General features: G+C 42.9%; 1 protein-coding gene across 2 annotated transcripts in view; it reads left to right on the top strand.

Moving 5' to 3' along the window:
• selenof (selenoprotein F) overlaps positions 1 to 17,145 on the top strand; it is a 101,136-nt gene that overhangs the window by 9,346 nt on the left and 74,645 nt on the right. The window contains exons 2-3 of one of the 2 annotated variants that reach the window (XM_068036713.1): positions 425 to 558; positions 3,746 to 3,913. In XM_068036713.1, the coding sequence (XP_067892814.1) occupies positions 526 to 558; positions 3,746 to 3,913 (201 nt within the window). In that variant the 5' untranslated portion in view covers positions 425 to 525. The remainder of the gene's footprint in view (positions 1 to 424; positions 559 to 3,745; positions 3,914 to 17,145) is intronic. The other variant, XM_068036712.1, reaches the window with a different exon arrangement.

Raw genomic sequence — 17,145 nt, 5'->3', positions numbered from 1 at the left:
TCTTCCTCTATCAACTACACCCCCAGTTTGGTATTAGTTTAGTTTAGCGATACAGCACTGAAACAGGCCCTTCGGCCCACCGAGTCTGTGCCGACCATCAACCACCCATTTATACTAATCCTACACTAATTCCATATCCCTGCCACATTGTGTTCAGATTTTGAAATTGTATTTCCCATTCCCGAGCCCAAATTGTTTATGCTGTGCTGGACACCCAATGCACCATAAATTTTCGTCTGACACTGCTACCTGTAGTATAATAGAAAATTTTCTCTTGTTTTTCTTCAGTTTTCTCAATCTGGAGTTTTTTTTTCTTGTTTCATTTTATGTTTTAAAAAAAGACTTTCGTGATGCATTGTGTCTTCAATAATGCTGTACCACAGTAATGGGGAGCACATGTTCAATTTTCATCCTCACTCATCAGTTCTTTGGGAGATGGCGAGGTCCCTGTCTCACTGAGGGAAGGAAACATTGGAGGCAAAATTATTTCCTAGGCCTGTAACCAACAGGTTCAAAGCAGCGATAATGATGGTGCACGTCACAGAAATTAGTCATCAGGTAAAAACTGTTCTCTCCATTTTAACTACTTCCTGTGTTTTTTCTTGAAGTAACGGTGGCTGCATTTCAGAAGTAATTAACTTGCTGTGATGACAGTCCTGTGGGACAATTTACTACGTTAAAGGTGCTATATAAATGTAAATATTGTTGATTAGCACTTTCAGATATCCTGAGGGCATGATAAAGCTCTTTGTGTTTTTATATTGATTGCTTAAGAACAGGTTGTCTCGCAGTTTGTGCAGGGAATGATGCATGGGATTGATTGCCATTAAAAGACTGGTGCCCCAATCACCCATTGGTTAAATGACTAACTACCAGTGCGTTCGTATTCTACAAGTTTAATGTTGGTACAAATCTGGAACTGCTTCACTTGAATAGTAAACTTTGAACGTAAGTTGGGTGTGCTGGTGCAAATAGTCTCTGCAGTAGAATGAGACAGCATACTTCAGGAAGTTTTGGTGTGCTTTGTTCCATTGTTGGTGAAACAAATTTGCACCAATGTCATAGAGACCACATTATCTCCATTCCAGTTCCTGGTCTGTGCTGTTAACTATTCACAGCTAGTGTGCAAGGGCACTATATTTGATTTTTAGCATCCCTCACCAAGAACGATGGGACAGTCAGCCAGGGTTCCCACTCTTGGTAACTATCCATGAAACCCTTTTGAACATTTGCACTTGTGAATGCTGAGCGAAAGCAGAATTCTTTTCAATTTTGGTGAAATGTACAGACACATAATTAGCATTTTGGCGTTACTGTCTAGACTCTCACAAAAAAGAATGGTCATTTTGATGAACTGTTGGAATTCTGCTGATGCCTATGGAATGTACCCTGTTGTCTGCAGGAGAAAATTGGGGTGAGGAAATCATTCTTAAAAATCGAGTGGAAAGGGGTAATAACAACAAAAAGTGCTGGAAATACTCAGCAGGTCTGGCAGCATCTGTGGAAAGAGAGGCAGAGTTAACGTTTCAGTTCAGTGACCTTTCATCAGAACTGGCAGTTAACTCTGCTTCTCTCTCTGCAGATGCTGCCAGATTGCTGAGTATTTCCAGCATTTTTCATTTTTATTTCAGATTTCCAGCATCTGCAGTATTTTGCTTTTATTTAAGTGAAAAGGGCTGTTTGGATACAGCATGTTTGGAAGTTTGTTGAGAAGTTGAAACTGACTGTTTCACCCCAGTATGATGCATGTTACTTTTCAGGGAAAATCATTTGGAGATTTATATTCCCTTTAATTTCATTCCGAGAGAGCAGTGAACAGTTGTGTTTGACTGGCTTGACAAGTAAATGAAGTATGTACAGGGCAGTTTTGTGAAATGAAAGTACTGAAAAATTAGCTGGACTTGTGTCAATGCATTGTGAGGTCTGTCACTTAATCCTATTTAAATGCAGTTTCTGTTTCAATCTCTGTCTGTTACTCCCTCAAATCACTTTAGTTCTTTCTAAAACCTGTAGGCTTGCATAAACAAGGAAAATACAGAACTGCAATTTCAAATGCAGTTCTCTGCCATTGTCTAAATTGGTTACAGCCATGAGCATTAACTGACCTGCCGCTGCTATTCTTAGATTAACAGCTTTGGTTCTCCTAGCAAAACAAAAGGCTTGCATTTGTATAGCACTTTCATGACCTCAGGACGTTCCAAAGTGCTTCACGATCAATGAAGTACTGATAAAACTGCTTCCTTTTATAAATATGTTCAAATAAATACATTTTGATTGGAATTTCTCTATTGAAGAATTATTTTAGTATCCTAGTTTTTAAAACCCCTACAGTTACATAGAGGCAGACTGGGGCAGCTCAATTCTTTTGAGACCTTTTACCACTGGTAAGAAATTGAGATATGTTGATAGAAATCAAAATGTTCTTGCACAACAGACTGAAAATAAAATTATCATTTATATTTTAGCATGTCAGTCTTTGTTGATTATCAGTCTTTCTACTTTCTCCGGCAATGACAATTCTGAAAATGCACTTGTTAATCGGTGACCAAGTTGCTTCTAATTGGGCTTACTACAGTACTGTCAGCTACTACAAACTGAAGTGCAGCATGCAAACATTGTGAATCTGGTTGTTCCTCACATATTGCAGAATATAAATGTGCATCTTACATTGTTGGTTTTAACCTGTCTGTAAATATAAAATATCAGATGAGCTATCTAATTTTAATCCTTGCAAGCTTTTTTGCTTGTCCTGTAAAAATGCATGGCAACTAATTCTGTGCCGTTGGGACAGGGCACAACATAAATTTGGAAGGACGCCAATCTTGGTATATGGGACAAAGCACCATAAGAATTTACAAAGATGCCAGTTGTGTAAACAAAAATTCCTTCATCAATTGTGATGAGTTGGACTTCATATTCCCTCCTCTCATCCTGTATATTGGTGATTGTCAGGTTTTTGAAATACTTGTTGTGGTTTTGAACTTGCATACAATGTTCTTTTGAATGGAGTTTGGAAGTAACTCCTTCAGAATGCTAACGAACTTAATTCCAAGTTACAAGGAATGACTTTTTTCTTAACTTTGTACTTTGATTTGCGATGTTGTGTGTTTATCCTGTGCGAAAACAAGTTGACATAGTTCACAAGACGTACAGCTTCCTTTGACAATCAAGATAATTTTGAATGACCATTTTTGAGGTGGATGTTTAAGATTGTGGATGAGTGCCAATCAAGTGACTGCTTTGTCCTGGATAGTGCTTAGTGTGTGGTGCAGCTGCATGCATCCAGGCATGTGGGAAGCATTCCATCACATTCTTGACTTGTGCCTTTGTTGTGGTAGTGGAGAAACTTTAGGGAGTCAGGAGATGAATCACTCACCACAGAATATCCAAGCTCTGTCCTGCGCTTGTAGCCACAACATTCAGTGGCTGATTCAGTTGAGCTTCTGATCAGTGGTGACCCCATGGATGTAGATGGTGGAGGTGTTTGGCGTTGATTATGTCAAGGAGGGATGGTTCTTATCTCTTGTTTGGCATGGTCTTTGCTTCGCACTTACCAGCCCAATCCTGGATGTTGTTGAGGGTTGCTTCTTGGTGAGTAGACTTTACTGGTGTCCCTCCTCTGTGTGATTCTTTAGTTTAATCACTTTAATTCAGGTGTGGAATCCAGCATGTTTTTACATCACTGACGCCCTTTCCATTTCCAGTTGATTGATAATACGTGTATGTCCTTGTTTTCTCTTTTCAGATATCTATGTGTGGTGCTGATCTGTCATCAGAAGTCTGCCGTGAACTTGGCTTTTCCAGTAACTTGCTCTGCAGTTCTTGTGACCTTCTTGGCCAGTTCAGTCTCAATCAGCTGGACCCACACTGCAGAGAATGTTGCCAAGAGGAGGCCCAGTTAGAAACTAAAAAGGTATTGCTTTTTTATCAAATACTATTATAAACAGGATAATCCGGATAATTTAATTGCGTCGGACACGATTAGCCATTTTCAACTTCTTTAAAAAAAAAACTTGCGTACAGTGAATGTGGAAGTGATTGGCGATGTATTTTGCAAACCATTAGCGTTGAAAGCGCCCTAATATATTTGGATGCTTTTTTGAGATAAATGATTGAAAGATTTACACAGTGAATTAGTGTATGCATTCTTTTGTATTTATATCTGACACTAAGAACTATTTATAGTGATGGATAATTCAGTAGGATATGTTCTTCAGTATTGGTGCATCATTTTGTGGCTTTACATTGTTAACCTCTAAGCTCACGAAAGATTCCAGCTTACAAATGAGAACGACTGTCAAATCGGTTGTTATATTGAGATGATCTCCACTTAAAAACAAATCTCGGGTGGGGGTGTTAATGTGAGCCAATAATAATATAGGTTTTTGTATTAGGCATAATTTAAGTCCATCACCTTTACGTAATCGGGTTTGCACCCTAGAAAGTTATAGGGTTTTGCAATATCTGCAAAATGAAACCAAGCATTTATTAAGGAGATTGATTAAAATCTGGTGATGTTATGTTGTCCAAGTGCTGAAGTTTCAGATTCTATATTATTAAATCACTGTTGCATCTGTGGGGTGGTGCCAAATGGAGTCCTGGCTGCTGGAGGGAATGCCTCTGTCGCTTTTCATCTCCCCCATGACTTTCACCATGCCCTATTCCAGAACTTTCATCTTTCCCTCCTAGTTCCCTCTGGGAGTTCATCTTGGCCTGAGACTCGCCTCTTGCTCTCAACCCTATTCCCACTAAATGCTGACCACCCAACTACCTTTCCAGGCCCCCATGCCAGCTGATACTGTAGGTGGTCCCCTCTACATGTCTGCAGTCTTTGACACGGTTAGCTACACCATCCTCCTGCAACAACTCTTTTCTGTTATCCAGCTGAGTGGGACTGCCCTTGTCAGGTTTCACTCTTATCTGTCCAGTCATAGTCGGTGAATCTCCTGCAATGGTTTCTCTTCCCATCCCTATACTGTTACCTCAAAGATCCTTGCCCTCCTCCTATTTCTCATCTACACACTGCCCCGTGGCACTATCTTCTGATAAGACATCAGTTTCCACACATGTACAATGACGACACCCAGCTTGAACTCACCAGCAATATCCAACCCTTCCACTGTTAGTGTTGTCAGATTGCTTGTCTGATATCCAGCCTTGAATAAGCTGAAATTTCTTCCAATTTAGAAGTTAACACTAAAGCCATCGATTTCACAGTGGCTTCATAAACTTCTTTCCCTATACCATTACCCTCATCGGCCACTCTCTCAAGCTGAACCAAAATATTCATAATTTCAGTGTCCTATTTGACACTAAGTTGAACTTCTGACCCTATATCCTCTCCATCCCAAAAATCACTGACCCTAATCTCTGCCCCGTCCTCAACCCTTCTGTTGCTGAGAAACACTCATCCATGCTTTTGTGCTTTCAGACACAGCTATTCCAATGCTCTCCTGGCCCGCCTTCCATCTTTCACCCTCCATACGGCACAGTGGCGCAGTGGTTAGCACTGCAGCCTCACAGCTCCAGGGACCCGGGTTCGATTCTGGGTACTGCCTGTGTGGAGTTTGCAAGTTCTCCCTGTGTCTGCGTGGGTTTTCACCGGATGCTCCGGTTTCCTCTCACAAGCCAAAAGACTTGCAGGTTGGTAGGTAAATTGGCCATTATAAATTGTCACTAGTATAGGTAGGTGGTAGGGAAATATAGGGACAGGTGGGGATGTTTGGTAGGAATATGGGATTAGTGTAGGATTAGTATAAATGGGTGGTTGATGGTCGGCACAGACTCGGTGGGCCGAAGGGCCTGTTTCAGTGCTGTATCTCTAATCTAATCTATAAACTTAAGCTCATCCAAAACTCTGCTGCATGCACCAAGACCCATTCACCCATCACCTTTGTCCTCACTGACCTACATTGGCTCCCAGTCCACCAAAGCCTCATTTTAAAAAATTCTCACCCTCCTGTTCAAATCCTTCATAGACTTGGCCCCCACCCTGCCCACCATTCCCCCCCACTCCTCCTCAAAAACAGTCTCCATAACTTCTTCAGCCTTACAATCCTCCAATCTGCAACTCTGGCTGTGGTGCATCTCACATTTGCTCTGCTCTAATATTGGCAGCTGTATTTGTAGCTACCTAGGCTTTAACCTCTGTTTCGTTTTGTCCTAATGCCCGCTCCACCCCACACCCCTCACTTTAACATGCTTCTTAAAACTTGCCTCTTTGACCAAGCTTTAGATCACCTGACCTAATGTCTCCCTGTTTGACTCAGTGTCACTTTTTGTTTGATAATGCGCCTTTGGGTGTTTTACGATGCCTGTGGTGCTATATAAATGTATGTTGATGGAAGGGAGGAGGAAAAAATGTCAGAAAAGACATTCTTCTGTTTCTGGTTGAGGCAGAGAAGGTTGTGCGATTAGAAGAAAAATGAGAAGCAGAGTAGACTTTACTGGTCTCCCTCCTCTCCCGGTCTCCCTCCTCTCCCTGTCTCTCAAAAAAAAACTCTCCCCTCTGTAGTGTCTTCATCCACCACCCTGTCTTATCCTTCCAGCCCCACCGCCAGTAAATAGTTAGCTGCCTGCTTTTGGCTTCTGACTGGAGTGGTGCACTGACTGTTATTACATTGAGTGCTGTTAACTGCACGCACAAGCTCTCGCTCCCTCAAAGCATTCATCAGTATAAACAACCTAATTTCCACGTAACCCATGGCAAGTACACCCACCTTTTTTCTGGCTCTGCTTGACCTCCTGAGGCATGAATCCTCTGGCCCATTAACGTGCTTAATGGATTCAATTGTGTATGCAATTGTGTATATTGTTATTTGTTTTTGCTCTCATGTTGGAATTTGATTTGCAGTACTAAATTGGCTTCCAAATGACCTACTGGAGAGCAGAGGCAAAACAAACACACAAGGATATTGCGTGTGGGTAATTTTGGGTTTGAATTTCCACAATCCATTGTAAAAGCACCTTAAAATACGCACAGGTTCAATTGTTTGATTTTGGTATGTCACTGAGAAGTACTTTGGAAGAGAGAAACAACTGCTTTGCAACACTGTAACTGGCAGCCACTGTTGCTGAATTCTTCAGGAAATAGTTCTGTCATCGGAATACTGAAAGTTACAGGGTAGCCATTGACATAGATGAAATTCTTTTTAAATTTTTTTCCTAATTTTAAGGGGGGGTTTCTTCCTGTATCAATAGTTCTTATTCATTTTAAGGTGATCATTTTGTAGCTGGGTCAATTATCTCAATGGTGGTCAGTTGTTGCTGGTAAATTGATAATCACTGATGTTTTCTTTCTTTTGAAAGATATTAAGTATTAATAATAGAAATTTCCTTTTAAGTATTACTAAGAATTTACAAATAATATATTTTGCAATGAGGGAGAAAACAAATCTGACGATTGGTTTATTGCTGAGTTACGGCCTTGGACATTTTAAAAAAATATATATATTTTGCACTGGTTATGTTTCTTTGTATCTTGTATTTTTTTCTTCCAGTAATACAGCATCATAACAAGAGAAATTCTGTATAATGGCTATTGGTATTGCCACCTGAACTTATCCTTAAGAATTACTCCTTTTATTTATAAAGTGTCCTTCATCAATCCTTTTTACTTCTGTACAACAGTAATAGTTCATTGCTAACGTGATGTCTTGCTGCAATTATATAGAGCCTTGGTGACACTGCACCTGGAGTAGTGTATGCAGTTTTGGTCTCCTTGTCTAAGCAAAGATATACTTGCCATAGAGCGAGTGCAACGAAGGTTCACCAAAATAATTCCTGGGATGGAGGAATTGTCCTATGAGGAAAGATTAAATAGACTGGGCCTTTATTCTCTGGAGTTTAGAAGAGAGTAGAGATTCAGGTTAGCAGAATTTATACATATGCTGTTTCCTTTACACTGTTCAAAGAGCGTGTATACAGCTTTAGATTTGCTAATTACTTTGTAATTTATTCCCTTATAGTCTACACCCAAAGTCAGTCAGGAAAAGTATGGCACAGTCGGATGCTGTCCTTAATAGTTTTTAAATATACTGTCCTTAATAGTTTTAAAATATGCTGTGTGCTCCGTTGAAAAATTTCAGAATGATTACATTTTTTAATTATTACCTTTTAGTTTCTTTCATATCCTGCATTTGATGTTATTTAAGATTCGTAACGGAAGAAATAGGAGCAGGAGTAGGCCATTCAGTCCTTCGAGCCTGCTCCACCATTCAGTGAGATCATGGCTGATCATCTACTTCAACACCATTTTCCTGCACTATCCCTTTATCCCTCGACGTTCTTAATATGTAGAAATCTGTCGATCTGTGTCTTGAACATACTCAACGAGTGAGCCTCTGGGGCGGAAAATTCCAAAGATTCACCACCCTCTGAGTGAAGAAATTCCTCCTCATCTTAAAGTTAAATGGTCTGCCCCTTATTCTAAGACTGTGTCCCCTGGTTTTAGACATCCCAGCCAGGGAAAACGTCCTTCCTGCATTTACCCTGTCGAGCCCTGTAAAAATAAATTTGTATATTTGAATAAGATCACCTCTCATTCTTCTATATTCCAGAGAATAAAGGCCCAGTCTATTTAATCTTTCCTCAGGACAATCCCTCCATCCCAGGATTTAGTTTGGTGAACCTTTGTTGCACTCCCTCTATGGCAAGTATATTTTTGCTTAGGCAAGGAGCCCGGGACTGCATACACTACTCCAGGTGTGGTCTCACCACGGCTCTATATAATTGCAGCAAAACTTCTTTACTCCTATACTGAAATTCCCTTAAATGTAGGGGCATAGAGTACAAGAGCAAGGAGATAATGTTGAGCTTGTATAAGACACTAGTTTGGCCTCAGCTGGAGTACTGTGTTCAGTTCTGGGCACCGCACTTTAAGAAAGACCTGAGGGCATTGGAGAGAGTACAGAAAAGATTCACAAGAATGGTTCCAGGGATGAAGATAGGTTGAAGAAATTGGGACTGTTTTCGAGGAGGTGATTTGATAGAGGTATTCAAAATCATGAGGGATCTGGACTGAAACTGTTCCCATCGTGAAAGCATCGAGAACCAGCAGATTTAAAGTATTTGACAAGAGAAGCAAAAGTGACATGAGGAAAAACTTTTTCATGCAGATTGGTTAAAGTCTGGAATGCACTGCCTGAGACTGTGGTGGAGGCAAGTTCAATTGAAGCATTAAAAAGGAAATTAGACAGTTATATGAAAAGGAAGAATGTGGCGATTTACGGGGAGAAGGCAGGGGAATGGAACTGAGTGAATTGCTCTTTCAGACAGCCAGTGCAGGCACGATGGGCCGAATGGCCTCCTTCTGCACTGGAACAATTCTGTGATAAATGCCAATGTACAAATTTGCCGCCTTAATTGCTTGTTGTACCTGCATGTTAGCTTTCAATGACTCATGAACAAGGACATCCAAGTACCTTTGAAGTACAACACTTCCCAGCCTCTCACCATTTCAAACATATAAAATTCTGAGGGGTCTTGACAGGGTGGATGGGGAAAGGATGTTTCCTCTTGTGGGCGAATTTAAAACTAGGGGTCACTATTTAAAAATAAGGGGTTGCCCATTTAAGACAGAGATGAGAAATTTTTTTCTGAGAGTTATGAGTCTTTGGAACTCTCTTCCTCAAAAGGCAGTGGAAGCAGAGGCTTTAAATATTTTTAAGGCAGAGGTAGATAGATTCTTGATAAGTAAGGGGGTGAAAAGTTATTGGGGATAGGCGGGAATGTGGAGTTGTGGTTACCATCAGTAATGGCGAAGCAGGCTCAAGGGGCCAAGTGGCCTACTCCTGCTCCTAATTCATATGTTCATATTTAAGAAATGCTCTGGCTGGGATTTTACAAAGCTCCTGAAGTTGGGCTTCGTGGGGAGGGGGGGTGGGGATGGAATGGTGGCCGGATGAACGTTCTGGCAACGGCCCGGCACAGGGAGGGCCGGGCCCAATCCTCCTGGTGACGGCGAGGCTCCGTGGTGGCTCCTCTGCCGCTTGGTGACGGGAGGGCGGCACAGTGGCGCAGCCTCACAGCTCCAGTGACCCGGGTTTGATTCTGGGTACTGCCTGTGCGGAGCTTGCAAGTTCTCCCTGTGACCGCGTGGGTTTCCGCCGGGTGCTCCGGTTTCCTCCCACAGCCAAAGACTTGCAGGTTGATAGGTAAATTGGCCGTTATAAATTGCCCCTAGTATAGGTAGGTGGTAGGAGAATTGAGGGAAGGTGGGGATGTGGTAGGAATACGGGATTAATGTAGGATTAGTATAAATGGGTGGTTGATGGTCGGCACAGACTTGGTGGGCCAAAGGGCCTGTTTCAATGCTGTATCTCTAAATAAATAAATAAATAAAATATTCAAATTAGCCGAATGCAGACATGCAAATAAAACTGACTCCAATCTTACCGTCGGGCCGCGATCTTCTGAACGCTGGCCGGCACTCATGCACCTTCACTTTCCTGTCTGGTGAGATCAGACACCACGGTGGTGGGGAAGGGGGGTGTGGGAACGTTAGATTTTTAGTGCAGGGATGGGGGGGGGGCGGGGATGGGGTCAAATTGACATCATTAGTGTAAGGAATCGTGCGAAGGGGTGACCTGTGCACTTTCTTCAGTTTGGGGGAAAGGTCAAGTTTGGAAGGTAAGTGCTTTGTGGGGGTCGGGGCGGGGGGGGGCGGAACCAAGAGGGCAAATAATTAATTTTATTATTGGGAGGTGGGAAAGGGGCAGCAGATTTTTAATCAGTACAGTGGGGGCGGTAAAACTTTAAACATTTCAATTAGCCAGCAGGATTTTAAACATAGTGCCTGTGCCCAGGCAGCTGACGCCATTGCTGTGCATCGGAGAGCCTGTCCCCTCCACAAGATTAGTGGGGCAGCCCAACTGGCATATTATTGTGGGCCATTGCAAGGAAGATCACAGCTTGGTGGTGCCCCACCAGGTACATAAAATCCAGCTCTCTCTATTTTGGTTTTTCTACCAAAGTTGATAACCTCGCATTTCTTCACATTGTATTCCATCACCAAATTTTTGCTGACTCGCATAGCCTCTCCAAATCCCCTTTAAGCGTCTTTGCTGCATCCTCACAACTCTCACTTCCACCTAGTTTTGTCATGTGCAAACTTGGAAATACTACATTTAATCCCCGCATCCAGTTTATTGATTATAGATTGTGAATAGCTGTGGCCCAAGCACTGATCCTTGCGGTACTCCACCAGTCACAGCAACTTAACATTTGTTGAGTGCAACTTGGGAGGAAACGATCAAATTCTTGTTGTTAACCTGATGTTTAATTTTGTAGAATGCTGTATTTTTAGGCTGCTTTTACAAATAGTTTGGGAATAGAGTCATTCTTCCCCAATATCTCCAGATGTGGCACTTTTGATGACTTCTGAAATAAGTTTAGAAGTCGACCTCTAATTGTTAAAGTGCAGTTAGCCTTTTAAAGGTTTAACATCTTCCCAGCAATATTTAAATAAATGGTAATTTGTTTAGGCTTAAATACATATAGCAATTTATGGGTGGTAATGACTGGAACTGGCTGCCCACAAGGGTGCTGGAACTGAGTCGATCAATGACTTCAAGAGGAAGTTGGATGGCCACTTGAGAGAAATAGACTTGCAGGGCTACGGGTATCAAACCAGGGATTGGGACTGACTGCATAGCTCTATGGAGAGCCGACATGGACTCCATGGGACGAATGGTCGTCTTCTGTGCTGTAGATAACTCTTAAGACTCTATAGGTGTTTCTTTGGCCTCCTTATCTCAAGAGACAATGGATAAGTGCCTGGAGGTGGTCAGTGGTTTGTGAAGCAGCGCCTGGAGTGGCTATAAAGGCCAATTCTAGAGTGACCGGCTCTTCCACAGGTGCTGCAGAGAAATTTGTTTGTCGGGGCTGTTACACAGTTGGCTCTCCCCCTTGCGCCTCTGTCTTTTTTCCTGCCAACTACTAAGTCTCTTTGACTCGCCACATTTTAGCCCCACCTTTATGGTTGCCCGCCAGCTCTGGCGGACACTGGCAACTGACTCCCACGACTTGTGATCAATGTCACAGGATTTCATGTCGCGTTTGCAGACGTCTTTAAAGCGGAGACATGGACGGCCGGTGGGTCTGATACAAGTGACGAGCTCGCTGTACAATGTATCCTTGGGGATCCTGCCATCTTCCATGCGGCTCACATGGCCAAGCCATCTCAAGTGCCACTGGCTCAATAGGGTGTATTATGCTGGGGATGTTGGCCGCCTCGAGGACTTCTGTGTTGAAGATACGGTCCTGCCACCTGATGCCAAGGATTCTCTGGAGGCAGCGAAGATGGAATGAATTGAGACGTCGCTCTTGGCTGACACAGGTTGTCCAGGCCTCGCTGCCATAGAGCAAGGTACTGAGGACACAGGCTTCATACAATCGGACTTTTGTGTTCCGTGTTAGTGCGCCATTTTCCCACACTCTCTTGGCCAGTCTGGACACAGCAGTGGAAGCCTTTCCCATGCGCTTGTTGATTTCTGCATCTAGAGACAGGTTACTGGTGATAGTTGAGCCTAGGTAGGTGAACTCTTGAACCACTTCCAGTGCGTGGTCGCCAATATTGATGGATGGAGCATTTCTGACGTCCTGCCCCATGATGTTCGTTTTCTTGAGGCTGATGGTTAGGCCAAATTCATTGCAGGCAGCCGCAAACCTGTCGATGAGACTCTGCAGGCACTCTTCAGTGTGAGATGTTTAAAGCAGCATCATCAGCAAAGAGGAGTTCCCTGATGAGGACTTTCCGTACTTTGGACTTCGCTCTTAGACGGGCAAGGTTGAACAACCTACCCCCTGATCTTGTGTGGAGGAAAATTCCTTCTTCAGAGGATTTGAACGCATGTGAAAGCAGCAGGGAGAAGAAAATCCCAAAAAGTGTGGGTGCAAGAACACAGCCCTGTTTCACGCCACTCAGGATAGGAAAGGGCTCTGATGAGGAGCCACCATGTTGAATTGTACCTTTCATATTGTCATGGAATGAGGTGATGATACTTAGTAGCTTTGGTGGACATCCAATCTTTTCTAGTAGTCTGAAGAGACCACGTCTGCTGACGAGGTCAAAGGCTTTGGTGAGATCAATGAAAGCAATGTAGAGGGGCATCTGTTGTTCACGGCATTTCTCCTGTATCTGATGAAGGGAGAACAGCATGTCAATGGTCGATCTCTCTGCATGAAAGCCACATTGTGCCTCAGGGTAGACGCGCTTCGGCCAGCTTCTGGAGCCTGTTTAGAGCGACTCAAGCAAAGACTTTCCCCACTGTGCTGAGCAGGGAGATTCCACGGTAGTTGTTGCAGTCACCGCGGTCACCTTTGTTTTTATAGAGGGCGATGATATTGGCATCGCGCATGTCCTGAGGTACTGCTCCCTCGTCCCAGCACAGGCAAAGTAGTTCATGTAGTGCTGAGAGTATAGCAAGCTTGGCACTCTTGATTATTTCAGGGGTAATGCTGTCCTTCCCAGGGGCTTTTCCGCTGGCTAGAGAATCAATGGCATCACTGAGTTCCGATTTGGTTGGCTGTATGTCCAGCTCATCCATGACTGGTAGAGGCTGGGCTGCATTGTGGGCAGTCTCGGTGACAACATTCTCCCTGGAGTACAGTTCTTGGTAGTGCTCAACCCAGCGGTCCATTTGTTTGCGTTGGTCAGTGATTATGTCCCCTGATTTAGATTTGAGGGGAGCGATCTTCTTGATGGTTGGCCCAAGAGCTCTCTTAATGCCATCATACATTCCTCTGATGTTTCCGGTGTCTGAGGCCAGCTGAATATGACTGCATAGGTGTTGCCAGTAGTCGTTTGCGTAGCGCCTGGCTGTTCTTTGTGCAGTGCTTCTGGCTGCTTTAAGTGCTGCAGATGTTAAATCGCTGGGGGCTTTCTTGTAGTTCAACAGTGCAATGCGCTTCGTGGCTATGACAGGTTCCAGCTCTATAGGTGTAGTTTAGTAATAACTGCCAAAGTGCAAAATTCTATTGCATCTATTTTCTTAAATTTCATTTAGGTTATGTGGATTGTACTGCAAACTGTGCAGCATAACTTGTTCCAGATAGAACATAAGAAATAGGAACAGGGGTAGATCATACAGCCCCTCGAGCCTGTTCCACCATTCAAGACAATCATGGCTGATCTGTCTCAACTCCACTTTCCCACCCACTCCTCATGTCCTTGATTCCCTGAGAGATTAAAAATCTATCTATGCCAGCCTTGAATATACTCAACGATGGAGCAGCCAGCACCCTGTGAGGTTGAGAATTCCAAAGCTTCACAACCCTTTGAGTGAAGAAATTCCTCTATCTCAGTCCTAAATGTCCCTTATCAGACTGTATCCCTGTGTTCTAAATTCCCCAGCCAGGGGAAACAACTTCTCAGGAATAAGCCCTTCAGAATCTTGTATATTTCAATGACATCACTTCCCACTCTTTTAAACTCCACAGTGTATAGGTCCAATTTACTCAGGCTGTTATCATGGGATAACCTCTCATCCTAGTGAACCTTTGGTGTACTGCCTCCAGTGCAAGTATATCCTTCCTTAGATATGGAGATCAAAACTGCGCACAGTACTCCAGGTGTGATCTCCCCAAAGCCCTATACAATTATAGCAAGACTTCCTTGTCCTTGTTCTTGTACTCCATTCCCCTTGCAATAAAGGCCAACATGCTATTTCTTTTCCTAAATGCTTGCTATACCTGTATGCGAAAGTTCTGTGTGGAGGAATAAATTAATCATAAACAGCAATTGCATATGGTTTGATAGAAATCCTTAATTTTAAGAGTACTCTATATGCCACACTCATTGACATTTGTTTCATGTATGCTTCTAACTGGTGTATTTGCTTCATGGAAGTGGTAAGTTGCAAGAATTTAAGCAGCATTTAAAACACTAAATCATTCTTCCCCTGGAAAGACATAGATGTAATTCTTTGCTCCAAGTCATGCAAGGCTTGCTACAGCTTGAATTGTAGCTGTTTGTAAGTCTACCCATGAGGAAAATCCAGTGCTAACTTTAATGGTCCTTGAGTCTTTCTACTGACACTTCACTTTCAAAGAGAAAACCTCTGGGGGTCACTAGTCTGTGATATGATTGGATGGAATGTAGAGAATATTCCAAGTCACTATCAGGCAGCCTTGGCTCAATCGTTGCCTTCTTGTCTGTGAGTTAATTCATACCATGGATTCAAGCCTCACTCCAGAGATTTTTGCCAATAATCTGGGTTGGCATTCCCCTGCATTACTGAGGAAGTGCAGCACTGTCAGAAGAACTGTCTCTTGGAGGAGGTGTTAAATCAAGGCACTGTCTGCCCTTGCTTAGATGGATGGAAAAGATTCCATGGTACTATTTGGAAAGAAGCAAAGTTCTGTTGTCCTCGTCAACATTTATCCATCAACTAACATCGCTAAAGCTGATTATCTGGTTATTTATTCCAAAAGCAAGAACTGTTTGTGTTTATGTAGCTCCTTTAGCGTAAACAAATAATCCAAGGTGCTTCACAGGAACGGTGTCAACACTGAACTGCCTGCAGTATTAGGATAAGTCACCAAAAGCTTGATCGGAGGTAGGTATTAAGCATCATAAAGAAAGATAGAGAGGTTTTGGGGGGGAGGCATTCTAGAGCTTGGAGCACAGCCAGCTGAAGGCATGGCTATCAATGGTGGAGTGAATAAACTCAGGGATGTGCAAGAGGCCAGAACTGGAGGATTGTACAGATTTTGGTGGGTGATGGGTGGAGAGCTGGAGGAGGTTAGATATAGAGTGGGGTGAAGCCATGGATGGGAAACAAGGATGACAATTTTAAACTTGGTGTTGCCAGATCGGGAATCATTGTCGGTCAATAGCCGCCGAGGTGATGGGTGAACAGGACTTAAGTTAAAGGTGCTATACAAATATAAGTTATATATTTTGTTTCCTTTCTATCAATTTCTTGGTCACCATTATCCTCAGGCTTACTACTCTTTTTGGCAATGTTGTAAGCCAACGCTTTTAATCTAATACTAGCCTTAACTTCTCTATTTAACCATAGTCATACCACTTTCCCAGTGGAGTCTTTATTTCTCAAGGGAATGTATATTTGTTGAAAACATTTGAACAATTAATAATTTTCTATTGCTTATCTACCACCATATCTCAATGTAATTTCCCAATTTGCCCAACTCACCCCTCATACCGCCATAATTGGTTTAAATGTACCTTGGACATTAAGGTAGCTGGCATGACACAAACTGCCCCATGCATGCCATTTCACCATGCTAAATGCAGATAGCCAATGAGGAGTCTCTGAAACGGGGTAACAGCAGCTGCAAGGCATTCTGTGGCAGCCCACAATGAGACTGTGCTCGTATACCAGACTTAGCACCAACCATGATTGAGTTGCAGATGGGCAAGCAGCTACTGCTAGAACTCTGTATCTGACCCAGTGGAACCAGAAATCAGTGGGTTATGTTCTGTACCTATGCTTTGGAAGATGTTCTCAAATAATTTTCTACATCTGATGACATTGCACTGCTCACCATACTCTGTAATGACTCTTTGCAATGCTTGTTGCATGTTTGTTTGACTGGCAACTAGTGATTATAGTCCTGCGAGTTGAGCAGAGTCCTTTTGGGTTGAGGTGGTTCAACGGTACTACCTTGGAACCAAGTGCAATCCTGTTTGGCAAACCCAGCATTCCTATATTTAAAGGTAGGTCAGTCTGTAATGCTCCTGCATGCAATAGACTATTCCTCAGTCACCCTTGCTCACTAAAGGCACCTGGACATGTAGGCTGGTCAGTGGAGCCTTGGCTCCTTCCTTCTCTACTCCAGTCAATCTTGTAAGTCATTGCACTAGCTGGTGAGCAGCTTTTCTGATGAGCTGTTAGGGTAAATTATACCTATATAGCTGGTTAAGTTACTATGTGCCCCCTTGAACTTTAACTCTGCCAACCTACACTTTACAGCTCTGGATTCGAAAGATAATATGTTCCTTTATATGGGAGACTTTGTGCACTCCGTATTGAGCAAACAAAAGCCCTATAGCTGGGTGTAAATTTTTCAGTAGCTTGTTTTGGCGACTTTTCTATGTAATGTTTTCTGCATGTGACAGAGACCCAGCTGACCACAAAGCAATCATTACATAATTATTTCAGATCTACCGTAGGCTCACTT

This window comes from Heterodontus francisci, chromosome 8 (assembly GCF_036365525.1).
Source record: "Heterodontus francisci isolate sHetFra1 chromosome 8, sHetFra1.hap1, whole genome shotgun sequence".
Taxonomy (NCBI): domain Eukaryota; kingdom Metazoa; phylum Chordata; class Chondrichthyes; order Heterodontiformes; family Heterodontidae; genus Heterodontus; species Heterodontus francisci.
This window is presented reverse-complemented; position numbering and strand designations above follow the sequence as displayed.